The 19,653-nt window shown below is 47.5% G+C and overlaps 7 protein-coding genes across 7 annotated transcripts; 2 read left to right on the forward strand and 5 right to left on the reverse strand.

Annotated features, from left to right (window-relative positions):
• Nucleotides 1–256: 256 nt before the first annotated feature.
• Nucleotides 257–1,012, reverse strand: FSUBG_3444 (dehydrogenase reductase SDR family member 7 precursor; the record flags this gene model as incomplete). Its single annotated transcript, XM_036681325.1, has 1 exon — nucleotides 257–1,012. One exon carries the CDS (start codon nucleotides 1,010–1,012, stop codon nucleotides 257–259), a length of 756 nt encoding a protein of 251 aa, XP_036541095.1.
• Nucleotides 1,013–3,097: 2,085 nt separating this feature from the next.
• Nucleotides 3,098–4,492, reverse strand: FSUBG_3445 (fluG-like protein; the record flags this gene model as incomplete). Its single annotated transcript, XM_036681326.1, has 2 exons — nucleotides 3,098–3,330; nucleotides 3,379–4,492. 2 exons carry the CDS (start codon nucleotides 4,490–4,492, stop codon nucleotides 3,098–3,100), a joined length of 1,347 nt encoding a protein of 448 aa, XP_036541096.1.
• Nucleotides 4,493–5,449: 957 nt separating this feature from the next.
• FSUBG_3446 (uncharacterized protein) lies at nucleotides 5,450–7,250 on the reverse strand (the record flags this gene model as incomplete). The annotated part of the gene is made up of 5 exons (XM_036681327.1): nucleotides 5,450–6,115; nucleotides 6,178–6,333; nucleotides 6,387–6,452; nucleotides 6,502–6,593; nucleotides 6,641–7,250. The coding sequence occupies 5 exons, from the start codon at nucleotides 7,248–7,250 to the stop codon at nucleotides 5,450–5,452; spliced, it is 1,590 nt and encodes a 529-aa protein (XP_036541097.1).
• A 5,083-nt stretch (nucleotides 7,251–12,333) lies between these two features.
• Nucleotides 12,334–13,016, forward strand: FSUBG_3447 (uncharacterized protein; the record flags this gene model as incomplete). Its single annotated transcript, XM_036681328.1, has 3 exons — nucleotides 12,334–12,486; nucleotides 12,542–12,813; nucleotides 12,866–13,016. 3 exons carry the CDS (start codon nucleotides 12,334–12,336, stop codon nucleotides 13,014–13,016), a joined length of 576 nt encoding a protein of 191 aa, XP_036541098.1.
• Nucleotides 13,017–14,333: 1,317 nt separating this feature from the next.
• FSUBG_3448 (metallo-beta-lactamase domain protein) lies at nucleotides 14,334–15,273 on the forward strand (the record flags this gene model as incomplete). The annotated part of the gene is made up of 2 exons (XM_036681329.1): nucleotides 14,334–14,814; nucleotides 14,870–15,273. The coding sequence occupies 2 exons, from the start codon at nucleotides 14,334–14,336 to the stop codon at nucleotides 15,271–15,273; spliced, it is 885 nt and encodes a 294-aa protein (XP_036541099.1).
• Nucleotides 15,274–15,741: 468 nt separating this feature from the next.
• Nucleotides 15,742–16,710, reverse strand: FSUBG_3449 (uncharacterized protein; the record flags this gene model as incomplete). Its single annotated transcript, XM_036681330.1, has 1 exon — nucleotides 15,742–16,710. One exon carries the CDS (start codon nucleotides 16,708–16,710, stop codon nucleotides 15,742–15,744), a length of 969 nt encoding a protein of 322 aa, XP_036541100.1.
• A 307-nt stretch (nucleotides 16,711–17,017) lies between these two features.
• FSUBG_3450 (sulfate permease II) lies at nucleotides 17,018–19,392 on the reverse strand (the record flags this gene model as incomplete). Its single annotated transcript, XM_036681332.1, has 4 exons — nucleotides 17,018–18,426; nucleotides 18,476–19,022; nucleotides 19,078–19,261; nucleotides 19,334–19,392. 4 exons carry the CDS (start codon nucleotides 19,390–19,392, stop codon nucleotides 17,018–17,020), a joined length of 2,199 nt encoding a protein of 732 aa, XP_036541101.1.
• Between the last annotated feature and the right edge of the window lie 261 nt (nucleotides 19,393–19,653).

Genomic DNA, 19,653 nt, shown 5'->3' on the forward strand with positions numbered 1-19,653 from the left:
TTATAACCTGAAGACGTTACAATAAACCGCAGAAGTCTCAAACACCATTCATTCTACAGTCATCCTAAACCTCAAAAGATCTCGCTGCTGAATGCTCTCAAATTTACCCTCCAACTCAGCAACATCCCATTTGCAAGACAGCCATCGTCCGTTCAGTACACCCTGTCGCTTTCCCTTCCCTTCAGATTGTAGCAGCCATACAGAAAACGCCCCAACCAGATCTGGGCAATCGGTCAAGACTGGCAATCGTAAGCTTTTAACTGGGCTCAAGTCTTGGAGATAACTCACGGTGCTGAATATCCTTGGATGCTGCCCTCGAGAACTCGCTCTGCATTCCACCGGGATGCACACTAGCAACAAAAATGCCCTTATCCGCGTACTGGGCATGTAACATCTCGATCATACGAGCTTGGGCAAGTTTGCTCGTACAATAGTGGGATGTCGTGCCGAAGCCGATAAGACTTTGAGCTGAGATGGAACTGATGACGATAAAACTGCCTTTGGTCTCAAGAAGGAAGGGCAAAAGGTGATGCGCGGCAAGCCATGTTCCTAAGCAGTGTGTGGAAAAGGCTTTTTGCACGTCCTCAAAGTCTTCTTCAAGGACTGTAGCCTTTGAAAGAGGACCTGAGAACCCACAATTGACGAACACGGCATCTAGTCTCCCGTTGAACTGGCTCTTGACTGTTGAAGCAATATTGGCTACACTCTCATCGGAAGTAATGTCGCACGCCACAGAAGCAACCTTGATCAATGCATTAATATCACCAACCTCATTGGTTGTTGCCTCCAACGTCTTTTGCGAGCGCGCAGCGACGATCATGCCGGCGGCACCGGCTTGAGCAAAAGACCTTGCCAGCCCTGAACCCGCAGCTCCTCCAGCGCCGATTATGCATACGACAAATCCTTCAGGTAGTTTTGCCTTCTTCGGGTCAATAGTATCATATGGCTTGTCGTGTTTTGTCTCGACAAAGTCTCTAACTTGTTGGGCATTCGTCAGACTTGGAGTAGACATAGCTTCTGGTTCGTACTGGAAAAGGATGGGCTATTGTGAGAACGGCACTGTCAGTGGATTTTACTTAGTTCGTAAGAAATGATAAACAAAGACGACTCTCTTGATTGTATCTTTTCAAGCCCCTTTGTGGTCAAGCGAACGTTATTATACCCCCGCGATCCGGATTTTGCTATTAATCCCGGGGTTGCCCAATTGGGCTCGATAGCCCTGCTGCTGTATGTCAGACGAGGCATGGGCAATCAATATGTGGCTTGAAGCTGGGGGCACGGATTTATCTTATCTCCGCATAGAGACTTTAGATCAGCTATAGGTATCTACAGCTGGCCATGCCTATGTCATTCAATTCTAAGTTCTGTCTGATGATTCAAGCTCTCAGCCACAAGTCTCAACTACATGTAACACGTCATTTAATTCACACAGGCCATACATGATTCATCACAGCTACATGGGTACAGCATTGCAACAATTGTTGGGGCAACCAGGTTTGACTTTTCCCCTCTGTGACATCGACATTACTGACGCCCCTCACCACTGGTTCTCCATATTCTGCCCACAAGATCCCAGGACAAGCCGTCGCTCAAGTCGGCGTAAAATGCTATCAAGCAGAGACTCTCATCACTCGAAGTCCCTCAGAAGCACACCTCCAGACATGGTCGTTGATTCGCCTCAGTTTGAACGCCTCCCTTTAGATATGCATCATATTCTTCTCAATATTGGCAGCACCTCAGACCTTCATGACCCGATTCGGGCGTTGCCTGTAATTTATCGTTACTATCTTCAGCGTTCAACATTCTGGCTTCATCACTGTCTGAAATCTGAATTGGGGCTTGGTATTGTTGACGCTTGTTCTGTGCAACTTTCCAGCGCAGTCGATTTCCGACCCAGTCGCACAATTGAAAATGTTCTTCAGTTTCTTGACACTTACGATGTGCAGCGCAGAGAATACCATGGAAAACAATCAGTCCTCCTGGAAAAACAGCAGATAATTCCTGCTGTTGCTTTCCACTCAAAGATAATCAAGTCACTTGTATGTCGGTTTACTGCATGGGCTCAAACACAACACGACAGATTGACCTCGCCGACACAAATCAGTACCACGGAGACTCGTCGAATACAGCGAGCATTCTATCGGTATCAGCTGTTCTGCAATCTGTTTGGCGCGGATACGCAAAGCCGGCACGACATTGGGACTCATGATGAGAGACTTCAGTGTTTTCTTCATAATTTCGAGCCCTGGGCGATTGAGGAGATATCATGCATCGACGAATTTATTCAGGACAAGTACAAAAATGTTCTTGATGATGTCACCTGACCTTTCCATCCCGATGATCCTGAAACAAGTGCGAAAAGAGAGGATCTGGCCAAACTACTAGGTGATGATGGTTCTGGGTTGTTTGGTACGTCCCCCTGGCCAGGAAATCAATTGGCGATTATAACTCAATTTTCGAATTAGATAAGTCTTACATAATTGGCATGAGCTCGTTGGGCTTGACGGTACTTTCATCTATCTTCGAAGCACAAGACCATGTTGCTCTCCTCGATCTGGTGTCACAGCATGTCACTGGGTCAGACACAGACTGGTTATTCGAAGCAACAGATATTCATATACAACATAACCGGCGGAAGTGGTTTTATACCGACGGCGACGAAGCGCAAGACAGTAAGGAGCCAATGCCGTTAGAGGAGATGGGGAACACCTACCACCGCTAGCTTGGGTGATCATCTGGAAAGAAACATATAGCAATCTCTACGGTGCTCATATAAAGGGAAGCTTTCGTGAATGGGGTTATGTCATGTGGGATGCTGGTCGGCTGAACAGCTCGGGTGGTGCTGAAACCCTGAAGACTGAATGGGAAGATTTCTGCAATGAAGCGGATGACGATCTTTAAGATGCTCGAGACCTGATATAGATTCAGGATAAGGGATATGCAGGACGTCCTAAAGGCGACAAAATTGCTGGGCAATAGTTTGTGAATATCATGGATGTAGAGCTAAACTATCGCGTCTTCTTGGTGTATATGAGACCAGTCTATTCTTCTGTTTTCCCTAACGAGCAGAGGCATCTACTTTCGCTAGGGTGTCACACTAAAAGAAGCTTAGCATATGCAATCTTCGTTCTTTGGTCTCCATCTTTGAAACAGTTTTCATCTCTGCCTGTTTCAGTGCAAGGAACCAATCGACATAGCCTTGACCGAGAACACTATCCGCCCACGCTCTGTCATCTTCTAGCTCCTTTAGTGCAGCATCGAGTGACGTCGGGAGAAGTTTCGTCAGTCCCATATTCTCCCTTTCTTCATCGGAGTACATCAAAGTGAAATCTAGAAAGATTAGCAAATTTTTGTGCTCCTCGGCTTGAGTAGACTTACTGGCCGCATTTCTAATGGTAAGAGGCTTGAAGTCGAGAGCAGCACCAATGATCGCGGCTACCATGGCATACGTGTTCGAGGTAGCGTCATTGACACGGATCTCCCAGTGGTTTTTGGTGACTCTTCTGACAGGCATGTCTCGATTATTATCACCCCAGCCTACAAGGCCGCCGGTACACATTCTCCCGGTACTGGCTCTATCGTAAGAATCAACCTGGCACATCCCCAATGCCATGAGTGCGGGGATATGGCTCAATATGCCCGCCAGGGTGTCGTCAGGGTTCCAGTATTTATTCTTCTCCATCGGGGTTGCCGAGATGTGAATGTGCTGTCCGCTCTTCTGGCCCTGTTCTCCCTCGTATGGTGTTGGATAAAAAGTGGCAAGAATTCCATGCTTGTGTGCCACATTCTGGATTAGCTCTTTGGCGTAGTAATAGGTGTCCACGGCTTCGATGGGAGGAAGAGGAGGGAGGGCAACTTCATACGCCGATGTACCGTACTCTTTTATCACCTGTTCAACTTCAATACCTGCTTCACTGAAGCCAACAATTATTTCGTTAAGTATAGGCCAGACTTTGGAGCGGAGAGTGCCGAAAGTACCAGCCACTCCCGGCTTTGCAGGCTCAGCGGCTTCAAGGGTTCCTGGGACGAGAAGACAGAATTCCAGCTCAATGCCAACAAGGAATTTCAAGCCGTGAGTCTCTTCAGCCTTTTTCACGACGTCTTTCAAGAGGAGTCGTGCGTCAGTTTTCTGGAAGTCCACAGTACCAACGCAATGAGCTGCGTTGCCAATTCCGGATGCATCATGCTTCATAGTCCGGATTGAGAAAATATCAGGGTGTATCTTTCCCTTCCCATTGAAACGAGTAAATAATTGAGGGATGAACTCAGAGGTCGTAGGCACGAGTGTATCCAATGGAGAGCAATCAAGGTAGCCGCCAGTTCTCACGAGGCTCTTAAAGCGTGAGGTAGGGAGTAATCTAGTTCTTGAAATTCCACAAATATCAACCCATTGCAATATAACGACTTGCACTGAGGGATTTTGATTGAAGAATTCTTCAATTGATTCTGCAGCAAGATTTGCGTGCGTCTCGTCGTGAATGCTGGTTAACATGATGAGGATAAGCTTAAAGTGAGATCAGGAGTGAGAATTCAGCAACATAGGGCCCCGGATCATTTCAGAAGTGTTGAACTGGCTACAGACTCTTATACCTGTTCCATTCTGCCATCAATGCTCAATAAGGGTTGGCGATGAAGTAAGCCACCATTCTGGAAGATGACCTGTGACCTTCCTGTCCTGGACAGCGCGCTGAATCAGCGGGTAGCACTTCGTGCCCTATCGAGTAAGCCCTAGACCTCCTTCATGCAGTCAGAAGGCATGATTATGGTATAGAATCACTCTAGAGCTCCGGGTCTCGGGAGCAAAAGGTCCTCGGCCAGGGGAGGCTAGAAATCTTGGGACCTTACTTCTGAATGATAAAAATGAATTAAGTAATTGAGTATAAATTTAAATTAAATGTTCTCAAGTATATTTTAATAACTGAAATTGACGTCTGTCATTTTCTTCCTTCTTAAGACCCAGATCTTAGAGCAGGACCAGCAAACAAACTCATCCCTCTCGTGTAGTTGACGGCCATACTTTGGCCCGAAGCCTTTTATCTCCCAGGGGCAAAAGTCTATATTTATTATTCCTATTGATATCATCAGAAGTCAAGGCAGTGTTGTTCTCGAAATCCCGTTGGAGTGCCCTTATCCAGATGAGTGATGCATATGGTCGTTACTTGGAGAACAGACATTACTGATGTGGACTTGCTTAAACAGCAAGTTGCGTGAAGTTCAATACTGGGTATTATCATTTTCACTGTCGTTGATTACAATAATGGAGAATGATGTACAAATAAACAAGAAAATAAGGGTCATCTTGAAATAACTATCGCATTGGGAATATTGATCAGGATCACATTCCCAAGTATCCGAGGCACCTAGTTGCTATCATGGCATATTGTACTCTGTATTATATGCAACTCGTATATATCCAACATTGTCAATGCTACTCACTGCATCGTAATGATCACTCGACAGGACCATCGTCCGTTGGCTCTTGTCGACCTTGGTCTCTCTGCGACAGATCGGAAGCACCAGCCAACTCGGAACCGATGACATATCTTGTCTTACGGAAGATGCTCTGCACCACAGTCTCGTGGTCCTCCTTCCACTTCTTGTAGTTCGCCCAACCGACCTGTAACTGCAGAGAGTAGTCAGCGCTCTTGACCTTGCTCTTGTAGCTAGGATCATTCTCATCCGGATTCTTGGGGTTGACGCCCTCGTCGAATGGTACACCTGGCTTGACGTCTCGGAAGTAGATCATGACATCGCTGAAAGTGTTGCCTTCTTTAGGCTTGGGGATGGGCTCCATAGTTAGTGGCGGCACCATGCCGTAGGTTTGCTTCACGCCATCCTTAACCCTGCCATTATACATGGGATGGGATGACGACGTTGAGTGACAAGAGGCACATGCCGAGATGAAGTTGTCGGCTGGACCATTCATGCGACCATTCCAGCCCCATGAAGGTCTTGTGCCACCCTCTCGCTTTCGAATCTTCTCTGCTTCTTTACTGATATAACACTGTCGTGGCTTAGCCACGTGTTTCTCAGCCTTGGTCTCCTCAACGACCTTGTTTGTTAACCAGTGGTCATTACCCCACTGAAGACCGACGAGAGTTAGTTTGTCCCACGGCTGAGAATTTGTAACGAGGTTAGCATAAGTCAATTGCCAAGGGCAATTGGGGGTTCACTCACGCCTTTTCCGGGTTCGTCTTTGTTATACATGAAAGTGCCAAAGACCCATCCAATCGGTGATCGCTTGTCAACAATAGCAAAGTCGACCTGAATCAGACGAAGTGGCGACGCGAAGTCATTTCGCTCCTTTCCATTTTTTGTTGACTTGGAAATGACCTGTGACGCTTGTTAGAGATCATGGTTACGGCGCCATGGTCAGCCCAACTCACTGCATGCATTGTTGGGGCCCCATCTTGAATGGGCATCTGCTCAGGCGTCGAGTTGTTCAGCAGGATCTGGTTAATGTTAGTCATAATATTCTGCTAGAGCAAAGTGGTTCCCTACCTTGAAAACACATGTTCCGACCGGGAATTCCTTGTTCTGGGAGAAATCAGGGTTATCGGGATCCTTCCACATGTCACCAAAGACAGTTGCACCTAGCCGAGTGTTAGACCAAGACGGAATACAGCATGATTAGACATACCGGTAGCGTTATAAAATCCAACGGCCCAGTTCTGTAGGGCCACATTTTGTGTCTTAGCGAACTCTAAGGCAGGTGTCGCTCTCTCGAATGTAAAGCCATTGATGGGCTCACGCTCCGTACACATCGAGTTTGGGTCCCGATAATGCATCCAAGGTGCGTGGTACCAATCTCGGACCGTGTTCTCGTTGAGTCGGAACCCGTTGTCGACATTGCCATCAAAACAATACTCTTTGATGGCCTTAGCAAACTTTTCAGGTTCCTTTTCATAGTGGAACTTGAACCACGGCGCATTCTCCCCCTCAAAGTCACCGGGCAATCCGGGGGCTGGGATCAATGAGGAGGGAGCATTGGGGAGCGAATCATCTTTCTGTGCCTTGAGGCTCGCCTTGAGAATATCCGAGGTGGGATAGTCGTTACGGATTTGCCAAGGGCTGTAACCAACAGGAGTTGGGTGGATGGAGGAGGTACGGAACTGCACTTGAGCTTCTGTAGCCTGCAGCCTTTCACTTTCTGTCTGAATCAGTGATCCAGCAAGGCCTGTTCCTCCAAGCGCAGCGCCGCCAGCCAAGAGCTGGCGTCCCGTGATGCCCGCCAAAAGTCGGAAAGCCATATTTCTGGTTCAAGAAAGGGGAAACTCAAGGGACAGATAATCAGAGAGAGAACATGCTCGCTTGTGCGAGACAATGGTTCTTAAGTGCACAACCCCTACAGTTATGGCTTTGATAGAGACCCAGACCCCAGCCGCTACAGGAAGCTAACCCCAGGCTGGCGACGGCTGAGCTGAACCTCCCCGCCAGCGATTGCTATCACTCCCAATAGCAGTATTAATTAGTGATATCTCAGTGGCTCGGCCCGTCCCCATGAATTAAAAGCCGTTCTGGGCCCAGGAACTATCCCCTGTGGCGGGAACGTGGCTCGCTGACCTTCGATAAACCACTACCGTTTGTGTCTAGGGATGTTCTAGGGGTCCTATAGCGCTGGATCCGATTGGCGGCACAAGTGCAGCTGAACTGCTATCACACTTTTAGTGAGTCTAAGATGACTTTAGGCGAAATGTCATTGGCCAGAAGCCGAGAGCAGGCGAACTACTTCCAATAGATATTCAATAGTTCAGTCGCCTTGTTATACCAGAGTTTGTTTCCATATCAGTGCATACGAATGCTTAACTCAATCGATGCACAGATGTTATTCTTTCTCGTATTTATGAACTGGGTCGTGTGCCTCAAAATGCTTATGCAAATAAATTTCTCCGAAATCTTCCAGTGTCACAGTCATCTGCTTTCACCATCCGCCATGTCATGTGTATCGATAAGAGCGAGAGGTAAACAGTCAATCTATTCGGATAGAAACGCATCTGACTAGCAGATGCTTGCTCGGAGAGTTTTCAGTGAGAGAACAAAGGAGAGACAGGCCCATGCGGTTGTTCACGACCTATTGTTCTTCATTTGGGCGCGTATCACTTCGCCAGTGCCAGAGGTGAATCAGACAAAGGACTTTTGTTCCTGCTCAGAGGTCAATAATGGAGCCGTCACGGATGAAATATCTGCAATTTACCAAGGTGAATATGCTAGACAAACAAAAGTCGCCCTCTTCACGTATTGTTTCTAGGTATAAAATCCCCAGGCCTCGCCACCTTCTTGACAGCGTCATCAACCTCGTCTGTAACTCTTTCATCTCAAGCTCTCTCAGTCTACCATTTCATTGGCAAGTACTCAGCCTCTGGTCATATCGGTAGCTACCAACGTATCCCCAAATAACAATAACATCCTAGGTCCCAGGTAATCTTCAACTCACTCGCCACCATGAAGCCATCTCCTCAACTTTGCACTTCTGTCTCGGTCCCCGAGTCGCCCTCTGAAGCCAAGTCTGAGGACTATCCTAACCCTCTAGGTCAAGACCCTCATGCCCACGAATGCAGAAAAGGTATTCGCTGCCGATGCCAGGGCTGTGATGGCTGTACTGGGAAGATTTACTGCATCTCCAGCCTCCAGTGCTACGAGTGTTATTGCAACTGCCCCGTTTAGATACCGTCTGGGGCTCGAGTCCAGGCGGGCTTTTTATGTCTTTCATATTCTTGCTGATGCAATACCTACAATGCGCATAGGCGATATTCGCTAGTGTTGGTTTTGATCCTTTCATTTTTGGAAGTAAGCGTCTGTGCTGGTATTGTTCTTTGCTGTGCTTCCCCACGCAAGATTCAGGGTACAGCAGAAGAGAGACATAGCAGCTAGCTGAAGGCGTCGAGGAGAATCAAAGAGAGGCTTACCAAACATCACAAGTCACATACAATTCAACGGAGCTAATTGCATGTCATGCCGAGCCGCTGAACAGCAAAACACTTCCATCTTTCTTGTAATGTAAAACATTGTGCTCGACATTTGATGGTACGGGAAAGGAAAAGTGGCTTATTGCCAGCACCAGGAACCTTCTTAGGCAAGATTTCACCCTACGTTCATTGTACATAAGATATGAGCTTTGAATGCCCCTATATTGTGAAGCTTGTTCCCGTGAGTATGTAATTAGACGACCCCAATCAGTGCATAGTAACCAGAGCGCCTCTGTTGATTCGAGTAAGCATACACTAAGTAGCTGGATATCAAAGGAGGTATGAATTGAAAATGAGTTCTGATAAGAGACGAAATGGGTTTCTCACAGAGCTAGATACATAAGTTTCAGATTTCAGGAGGTTTGACTGAACATTTCAGATGCAGTGCATACATTGGCGCTGAAATAGGATCCATTCATTCTATATCCAATCGGATAGACCTTGAGGTCATCATCATGACATACTGGGGGGGGGGGGGTCTCAGTGTACATCACTTGTTAGTGCAAGACAAAAATAATCAAAGTGTAAAACCAAGGAACCTGCTCATATTCTACTTTCATAGTTTTTCATTCTCTATACTGATCAACTACCGATTCATGATCCATCCTCCTCCACCTGAACCTCTCTATCGCAAAGCATACAAGAGAAACACCAGCCTAAAACATGTTAGGTCTCCAAAGGTAACAGTTCTATAGCAATTCAAACATCTCAAGTCAGCTGTGAGTAGGTTAATAGCCTAAATTTCGCCGATAGAGAGAAATAAAAGCCAGAGACGAAGAACCTATGCATATCAGAAAATGACACTTAGGCAGGGCAGTTCATGTTGCAGTTAGAGCACTGCATCGTGCTCCAGTTAGAAATCTCGTTCTTACAGCCACTGCAGCCGGTACACTCGCACCGAGTGCTGTGGGGGCACTGAACAGGCTGGGGACCAAACTCAGCAGGGATGAGGGAAGGGAAGTAGCTGTGAGTAGTCTCGGTGGGTGAAGAGGGAGCCGAAGACTCAGCAGTGAAAACAACGGAAGGATACATTTTGAAGGTGCTTGGTGATGATTGTTATGTGTGTGTAAAGATGATGTTGATGTTTTATTGTGAATTGGTAGTGGAAGTTGTAGTGATGAGAGTGATGATTCTTGCAATTTCCCAGGGCAGATACATGCCATTTATAGGCCCTGAAAAAGACTCAAACACTTCTGTCCAAACAGACGAGGCTGTCCTGTCAATATCCTCTGAATCACTTGTTCACGGCCATGCTCAGCAAACACTTTATCGACGCAGAGGCTGTTGTTAGCGAAATGCATTGTCTTCTGTGCACAAAAAGAGGTGTTCTGTCTTAGGTTTAGACTTTGAAAGGATATCACGATCGACCTTGCTTTGTGTCCAAAGGTTTGTTTCACTCCTTTGTCTGCGCTGTGAACAACACGGTCGAGGCATTGAGTGACGGTTCTTTGAACTGCTTAATCAGACGAACAGCTGTGAAGCATGGGTGACTGACAGAGTGAAGTCTGGTATAAGATCTTTACCCATTACTGGATCCTATTCCGCACGGATCTAGTGTTTCATATCACGTGTATGGCCAAGATTCTCTTCGGGCTTCGCGCTCAAAGTCGTTCGCCTGACGCATGCAATCTGCTTTGCGACTCTTGGTGCTCAGAGACTACTGATGTCTTATCCAGGGCAATGATGATATAAGAAATAAACTAGATATGATATGTTATGATCACACTACATATTTTCACCGCTGAATGAGACTTTAATCCCGTGAAGATCGCACAGCGCACCACGTATACACACAGGCGCCTGTAACATGTAACCAGCATCGCAACTTTGCTAGCGAAGTGTAGCTGAAGCGCACCAAAGTCGAGTCCTTCATAATGACCTGAAACTTCACTCCGTTACCCGCCGTGAATATCCTTCCTCCGTATGTATAAAAGTGAGGCCCCTTTTCCTCAAACCAAAGAAACCCTCGCCCTTGCATTACCGCAACCTCTCCTACCACTTTACCCAAGACGACAAACTTCTCACGTCTATCAACATTCCCACAGAAATAATAGCCATTCTTCAACTACATTTAACATGCATTCTTCAATAATTTCCACGATCACCCCGTCGTCTTCCGCTGACGGTGCTGCCGCCGAGATGTCATCTCCAGTCCCGGCCATCGATGGTTTCCAGCCCGGCCAGTGCCCTCATAGCGAGATATGTCAATGTGCGGAATGCCCCGGCTGCAAGAACTTGATTTACGTCTGGAGGACTGAGCAGTGTGCTGCATGCTACATGGACCACCCTGCCATTGTTCAATAGGGGATTTGCTTCAACCCATATTTGTTTGACATCAGAAACATCTATTACATTAGATATTGTTGCAGACATATGTCATTATTAACGATCAAGAGGTAGTAACTAGATGACTGCCATTCACAACTCTTCTTTACAATGTCCAAGTAAATGTAATAGACCTCTGTGGATACAAGTCTGATGGGCCCTGACTCCTGAATCACAGGCTCTTTCAGTCCGTTACGCTCTGCAAAATTGTGCAGCTTCATCATCAGCAGTTCCCAGGTACTTTTCGAGATTGCTTGTGTAAAATCGATTACTTACAGAAGCCCATAATTTCCAGATGATCTAAGTATTGTTTCTACGCTGCCGATGGTCAAGGTTTTGTTTCCTGACAGTCGAGGAGGCTCGGTCATATCTGGGCAATACACAATTGCCCAGAAAATAATGTGGCAGTGACATCACTTTGAAACAAAACATCCTTATAATGCTGACATCCTAGATAGTGGAACTTATTTCTCGGAGAAAATCTTGTCTAGGCGGCCAATTAATCTTGCGGCTGGCTCAGTGCTGCGCCATGTCGATAGCGCAGGGATGAGGTTCCTACTCTTACAATCCGTGTCGTGGGCTTAATCAACATCGCAGAGAAGATGACAGACAATTTGGAAAAACATGCCAATTGTTTATTCTCTCACTTTACCGATTGAAGGACGTCCATCTTTCTCACATTGAGCTCTTCCTACTTCCCTTATGATATCATGTCTCGCAGGCCAATCTTACATGCTCCACCACTAGATGGGGTCAGCATGACTTCTGTCATCTTGACTCCACGACCCTGAGGCTGACGCTCGGAGAAACCATCTCAATCCAGGATGAAATCTGACAGGATTTCAACACTTGAGCCACTGACTGAGGCTTGGGCTCAAACAAGTGGGACGATATTTATATACCCTAGCCTTGGGAATTCTCCTTAATTATGGACATATCTACATCCTCAATTTCGATAGAAATAATTTCCCCCGATCATTCTTCGTTACGGCTTTGAAACAATACTTCAAGAACATCGTGGTGATATCAAATACCGATCGAAATGGCATCCCGTCGCCCTGATCTTTCGCAATATTCCACCGGATTCACGGTTCTGCGCATCTTCCAAGCCGTACTGAACATCATCACCATCGTCGTCACCTCTTTCACGATAAATGCAGTGGTTGTTCCGGGGAACTGCTTGCTGATCGTAACCGTACGTAAAAAATGTGCGATCGTAAATCGAACTGACCTGCTGACATTGGTTCTAGAGCTCTGCATCACTTCTGGTCTCAACATGGATGGCCTTTGCTCATATGTTCTCCAACCGCCTCTTCAATTACTTAGTCGCCGCGGTTCTTGACACCATTCTCTCTTTATTCTGGCTTATATCATTTGCCGTTCTTGCGGCACAAACAGCGGTGTTATGGGCCCACGGCACCGACTACTGTGAAAACAACAAGTGCCCCGACAGCCTCAAGAACGTGACGAGTTTTTACGGATACGTCTTTGCGACTTGTGTCGGTCTTGGTGGTTTATCATTGTAGGTTCCTAATTATATCTGAGCACAGGTCCCTCAGACTGACCATTTGTAGTCTTTTCTCATGCATTTGCCTTATCTTCCATGGCATCGCCAGCTGTCGACAACACCGATATAACCAGATCGGCACGAATAACGTCTCCGAACCAATTTTTGTCGGCGACAGGCATCCCCAGGGCACGACTGATTATCGGCCTTTGGCATAAGCTAGCTACTTGGGGCGAAAAAAAAAATTAATGATAGTAATGATTATTTCTGAAGTAACTGTGCTGAATTTATTCATTAACCCTGTGCTCCACGTTGATTCTTATCGAGAGTTGATAATATAATATGCAGAGTAATTGATAAAGACAACATCTGTTGTGGGTCAAGCGACCTGCTAGCATCTGCTAAGAGTTACTTTTTTTTAGCTCATAAACTTGCCCACACTGATAGTATCCCTAATCATGGCCTATCATATAGGCTCGTTCCCGTTCATCCAGTGTAATAGAAACATCCGTGGGTAAACCCAGAGCCCTTGCCAATAGTTCTTGTGCTGGGTATTATGCACATAGTAAAAGAAGATGGTAAATCATCCATGACATGAGTCACAAGATATTGCGATGGTCCTTGACTCTTCCGCGTTAGCTTTTTGTCATCAAGCCAAGTTTTATGCGAAGTAAATATCGTTTAGTCATGACAAGTGCTGAAATCGAGCCTCTTGCTCCCTTCACAAAACTCAGATGATTTGGAATTCATAACTTCCTTCTACCCTGTCGGACTGACCGAGTTCTCATGGACTACAGACTGGAAGCCAATTCCTACCATTTGCCCCGATGAAGATGCCAATTTGCCCTGAATTTCGATTACCCTACGTTTGCGGCTGCTTCAAGTGGGGCCAACCGCCGACCGCCGATCGCTCGCGGAAGTGACAGCATTAATTGAAAAGGCTGTTGGTACTGAGAGATCTCTCACGATTTCTGTCAAACTCAATCATACGATATTAGAAGTATCGAGAACGCCGTTACAGGCTATCGCTATCAATCTGCCGCGACAACATGCTCAATATACGTCTCAGTTCAATCGCCGAGTCGGGCGGGTCGGGATCCACCGTTCGGGGATCAAAAGCGGAAGCCAAACAAGTCCCCGGGACGGGAAATTATATCAGATCAAAGTTTCCAGATGTTTCGCGTCGGGCACTAGACTATTAGCATTTCTCAGCAAGTCTTTCGCGATACTACCATAGCCCTTGTATAATTACCCCCTGTATAACATTTGCGACAATGGCATCGCTTATATCCCTTACCCGCAGAAGTGCAGTTGTTCTTGAAAACGTACCAACAAAAGCTCTCACGTCGCTAGCTGTGCCACAACCTTCCAACAGACGGACTTATTACACTACCGCGCATAACTACATTCAAAGAAGAAGCAGAACTGGTTGCCAAAAGAGTCTAGCATCGCGACAACCTTGTCTTCTACACTCACGACATTCGACCCAAAATCACATCATCGGCCGCGCCGGATTTGCGTCTGCTACAACCATAATGGCAGAACCAACAGTCCACTCCCTCTTCGAGCCTGTCACTGGCACCTGGCAGTACATCGTCTCGGATCCCAACACCAAGAGCGCGGTCATCATCGACCCAGTCCTGGACTATGATCCTGTCAAAGCAGCCGTGTCGACGGGATCGGCTGATGCCATTCTCAAGACTGTTAAAGACAATGACTTGAAGATTGAGATAATACTAGAGACGCATGCTCATGCAGATCATCTGACTGCAGCATCATATCTCCAGTCAGCGCTTGCCAGAAGTCAAGGTTCCAAGCCAATCATCGGCATTGGAAAACTCATCCGCCAGGTACAAAGCTTGTTCGGAGAACGTTACGGTATCGATCCCAGAGAGTATGATACCGTCTTTGATAAGCTATGGGATGATAACGATGAGTTCACTATTGGCACTTTGACCGCCCGTGCTGTCCATCTCCCTGGTCATACGCCAGACCACATGGGATACCATATTGGCAGTAAGTCTACTTAAACTCCATATAAATCTCAATCAATGACTAACTCGCGACCTAGAAAACGTGTTTGTTGGCGATTCCATCTTTCACGTTGATATCGGCTCCGCCCGGGCAGACTTCCCCGGTGGCAGTGCTGAAGCCATCTTCAACTCTGGCCGCAAGCTTCTCGCATTACCAGAAGATACAAAGATCTGGGTAGGACATGATTATCCACCAGCTGACCGTGAGGGCCCGGTTCCTTTTGCTACCGTGAAGGAACACAGAGAGAACAACAAGCATCTCAAAGACGGGACACGTGAGCACGAGTTCATTGAGATGCGAAAGAAACGTGACGAGTCCCTTGCTGCACCTCGATTAATCCATCCTTCGTTGCAGGTCAACATTAGAGGTGGAAGACTGCCGGCACCGAACCCGGCAGGACTGAAGACGATTCATTTACCAGTGACAGGTTCGTCGTGGTAGATAAGCCTTTTCACACAATTCTCTATCCAAATGATGCACATTGTATAATAGCCTGGAGGCAGCTCTCTTGATTTTGTGCTGAAGGAACGGTACTCGGAATGATAGTTTAGCCTGATGAAACAAATTGCAAATCGCTTTTAACATCTTGAATTTCCATTCCACTCTGTGTTTGACGGCACAGGAAAACGCTTTATTTTAAATCCGGCACAGTAAGACTTAGTGAAGATGCTGACATGCTTTACTTAATCAGTATGATTCTGTAAAGGCATTTACTATAACCATAGCTCATCGGCCCATCAGAACCTCGGGGTCTGATAGTTCTATCACCATCTCAAATTCTTTAGATACATGAGATACGGATTAGTCTATTAGATATAAGACCTTTCTAACTTCTATTCTTCAAGTATAGTAAGCAAGCATAAGATACAGTAGGCACTAGTAAATTTATTCTAACCCCCAATGCAATGCCTAAGCAAGCCAAAGTCCAGCCACCAAACCAGCGCCGAACATGGAAACGATAGTGATAAAGGAACTCAACCCCATCGTAGCCATGCCACTGATACCATGACCACTTGTGCATCCGCCAGCGATGCGAGCGCCAAACGTTAGAAACGCTCCGCCAACCAGAATCATTGGTAGTGATGCCTGCTCGCTTTGTGCCATGGCCTCCCGGATGGCCGGAAAGTTGGACAACGTTGCCCAAGAACCCGCCATTAGTCCACATGCAAAGAGGATGTTTTGGGGGAGTGATTTGATACCATTGCCCCCGACAATATCCCAGGAGAACCTTCCAAACTCCTCATAGGCACCGCTGACCCCAACTGGCTTCTCGGTCAAGATAACAGACGATAACTGTCCGAAGCCGATGAGGAGGCCACCGACAACCGGATGCAGCATGGTAACACTTCTCGGTGCAATGTATAAGATGCCGGCAAGTATCGCAAGCATGGTTATCTCATACCCAACGAGAACCTTGCCTGCAGATAACCCGGTGACATCCATAACCGATGTGTTCCGGGTACGGCTCGTCGGCGGCTTGAGCATGTACGGCTTACACCGCACCCAGATAACGCCGGTAAGAAGCGACGTGCATGCGAGCAACCGACTGGCGCCAATACCCGCCGTGGCCTGCACGAGGACCGTCCCGGGACAAGCACCCGTTAAGCTTATCCCCAGACCCAGCATGGCGCCACCAATGATATTGCCGTCATATAGGCCCAGCCATCCGTGCGAACTTGCTGATCGGGCTGGGATCTTTGTGGTTCTGGAGTTGTAGAGGGTGAAGATTGTGGCGCTGGTTGCGGATGCGGTGAGGAACGTGGCGAGCATGTGAAAGTCGGAGAGGCGGAATTGATTCTTTATGACCTGCGGGTTTGCTACGCCCGACAGGGTGAGGCCTGTGCCAAAGATGGCACCTGCCAACAAACTTGTTGCCATGATTCGCAGAACGATCTATGTAACGCTTTGATGTTGTTTTTTGATGATAAAGTTCAAGACACACGGTAGAAACTGAAAATCTTTGCTCTATTAACTCGCTCTGTCGCTGTCTAAAATCACGCTTCATTTCCGCTCTAGTGCAGTCTAAACTCGCTAGTAAACCATCTGATCATTAATCTAGTCCCCGATGAAAATTAGAGTTTTGGAGACGCCGATATCCACTGATTTCTCCGGAGCGGCTCGGGGAAGACGGCCGGAGTGGGGCTTTGGCTTCGGCGCCTGGTACGTAGTCGGAAGTCGGGAACAATCAGTCATTTTCTGTTTCCGTCTCGCTTCCTGGACGGCACTCGCTCCTCCTTGCATTGGCCAACGCTGCCGTCACCGCTTCGTCAAGATCGGCGTGGAAGAAGGGCCTGTCGGTTGGGAAAACCGGTCTGAGGCCTTGTTTTTCTGCTGGTGTAGCAGATGATGACGCTTCGATTTCTGTGCTTGTTTGTGTGCCGATTATGCTTTCGTCGTCTATGCTGCTCTGTCGTCTTCTATTTTCGTTCTCTTCGTCAAATGATCTTGCCAATGGTAGAATTGAAGTCCAACTTCCAATTGAATGTCCATTCTCTGTCGCACTCTGGTCGAAGCCAACAGCTGTCAAAGCTCGCCTCGCCCATCTATTTCGCAGTCCGCCAAAATGCCATTGAATTGAGTATGGGCTCGCCCATCGATCTAGCGCATTTCTCACATCAACCAAGCCCTGAACACTGGTAATGTCAATATTGTGAATTGTTGAACAGTCGATCACGATTGCTCGTAACACGGGCAGTTCTGTGTCGCCTTTGTACACGACAGGCTTGTCACACCACAGAGCCTCCGACATGTCGCACTCCGGCTCCTCGGTGGCCCGTTTTGTGTGAGCGTACACGTAATCTGTCAATGTCTTGAAGTGCATTGCTTGGTTGAGATAATTGAGGCCTTCGGGGAAATGGTAGATCAGGATGCCTGGGTGAGGGCTTTCCACTGGGATGTCCTTATTTGACGCGTCTTTGCGAGCAAGGCTCAAGTAAATGTCGCGGGATACGACTCTCTCACGGGTATTTGAGAACGGCGATTGCGCATCATCGCTTGGATCGATCTGCTCAACAGTGACTCGGCCAAGGAACTCGCCGCTGGTGCGAGCAATGCGAACAAGTAGAAGTAGGAATGAGAGGCCAGTGGTGACATAGATGCCCGTCTCAAGACCGGTGAACAATGCGATAATAACACCAGCAACCCAGATGAAGAACTCGAAAGGTGAAAGTCGCCAATACTTCATTACTGTAGACGGAGAAGCAACGAGGTTCGAAACAGCATGGATAATCAGGCCAGCCAAAGCGGCTCGAGGAATGAAGTAAAACACTCCCGTGAGAGCGTAAAGCGCAAGAAGTAGCATGAAGGCACTGAAAAGACCAGCCATGGGTGTCTTGACACCAGCTTTCGACAGAACAGCCGAAGCGCCAAATGACCCCGTGCATGAGTAACCACCCAGAAATGGCCCGATGATATTTGCTGTACCTTGAGCCATGATCTCTTGCGATGGGGCAACCTCGTATCCGTGCTTCTTTCCAAAGCTTTTGGCGATGGCGATATGCTCAACGATGAGGATGATAATGATGATGGGGCTTTGAGGAAGAACGACGCCAATGAGATCAGGCTTTAAATCCGGAAGACCAGCGTGGACGAAGCCTGTGATGGGTTAGCGGTTGATTGTGATAATGTTGAGAGATAGACCTACCTTGGTTGATATGTCCCACAATTCGGAACTTGGTCTCATCTTCCTTCAAGTTGCGATTGACCAGGAAGCTCACGAGTGTGTATAGTAGCATGGCGAAGGTGAGGCGCAGGGAAGACATGATCGACCACATCTTCTTTCGCGCAGGTTGACGAGCTTCCAGCTTGGCAAAGACAAACTTGGCCAGCTCGAGCAGAACAAGACAAGTGATACCGATAGCAGCGTCCAGTTTGGTGCCGCCCAGGTTCTTCATAGTCGATATGAACACTTTATAAGGCTCTTCGCGTGTATTGACGCCGTGGATGCCTAGCAGTACAGGGAGCTGAGTACACATAATGGAGATGCTGGCTGCTGTGATGAAGGCTGATACTGGGATGTAGGGAATGACTTCAACGAGCCATCCAAGACGAAACAGACCCAGTGCAAAGAGGATGATGCCAGTCATGAACGACAAAGTTCCAGCGATCTCGGCGCTTGTGTATGTATCTGGTCGCGATTCGTGGACACGGGAGATGACTTCTCCGACGAGAAGGGAACCGACGGCGGTGGTCTACACCCTCAATGTTAGCCGCGACATGAGGATAGATGCTGGGTGATTGACGCACTCCAATGACAATGTCTTTCGATGTCCCAAACAACCAATACGTTGCCGCACCAGCAAAAGAAGTATACAGCCCAAAGTCTGGTGGCAGTGTGGCAAGAAGGGCGTACGCCATGGCTTGAGGAATAACAACCAGCCCAACAGTCAAACCAGCAATGCTGTCACCCAACAGCCACCGCCAGTTGTACCTGGGTAGCCAATTTAAGCACGGAAACAAAGATTTGGCAAAGCGAAGTGAATCATGTCGGCTCGGAACACACTCGCCCAGCGCTTCCCTGACCGTAGGTTCAACTTCGTAATAATTGATCGTCTTCTTCATGATTGCCCCAGAAAAGAAGTAAGGTTATTTTTGAGGAAAATCATGTTTATTTTGTGGGCCGTTGGGAAGGATTTATAGATATCAACGGTGAGGCCGACAGCCGTGGACCGAGACGGTAAAGTCGGCGGGGCCGCTGTGAGACGTTGGTCGCCGATCTGTTGGGGCCGGCGGTGACGAGGCCGATACCCTCGGACGGTCAAGATAATGCAGGGAGAATCCAGATCGGTCCACGAAACCTACTGATTTGTTTTGCGTGTTTTC

Source organism: Fusarium subglutinans (assembly GCF_013396075.1).
Source record: "Fusarium subglutinans strain NRRL 66333 chromosome Unknown NRRL66333_c0000029, whole genome shotgun sequence".
Taxonomy (NCBI): domain Eukaryota; kingdom Fungi; phylum Ascomycota; class Sordariomycetes; order Hypocreales; family Nectriaceae; genus Fusarium; species Fusarium subglutinans.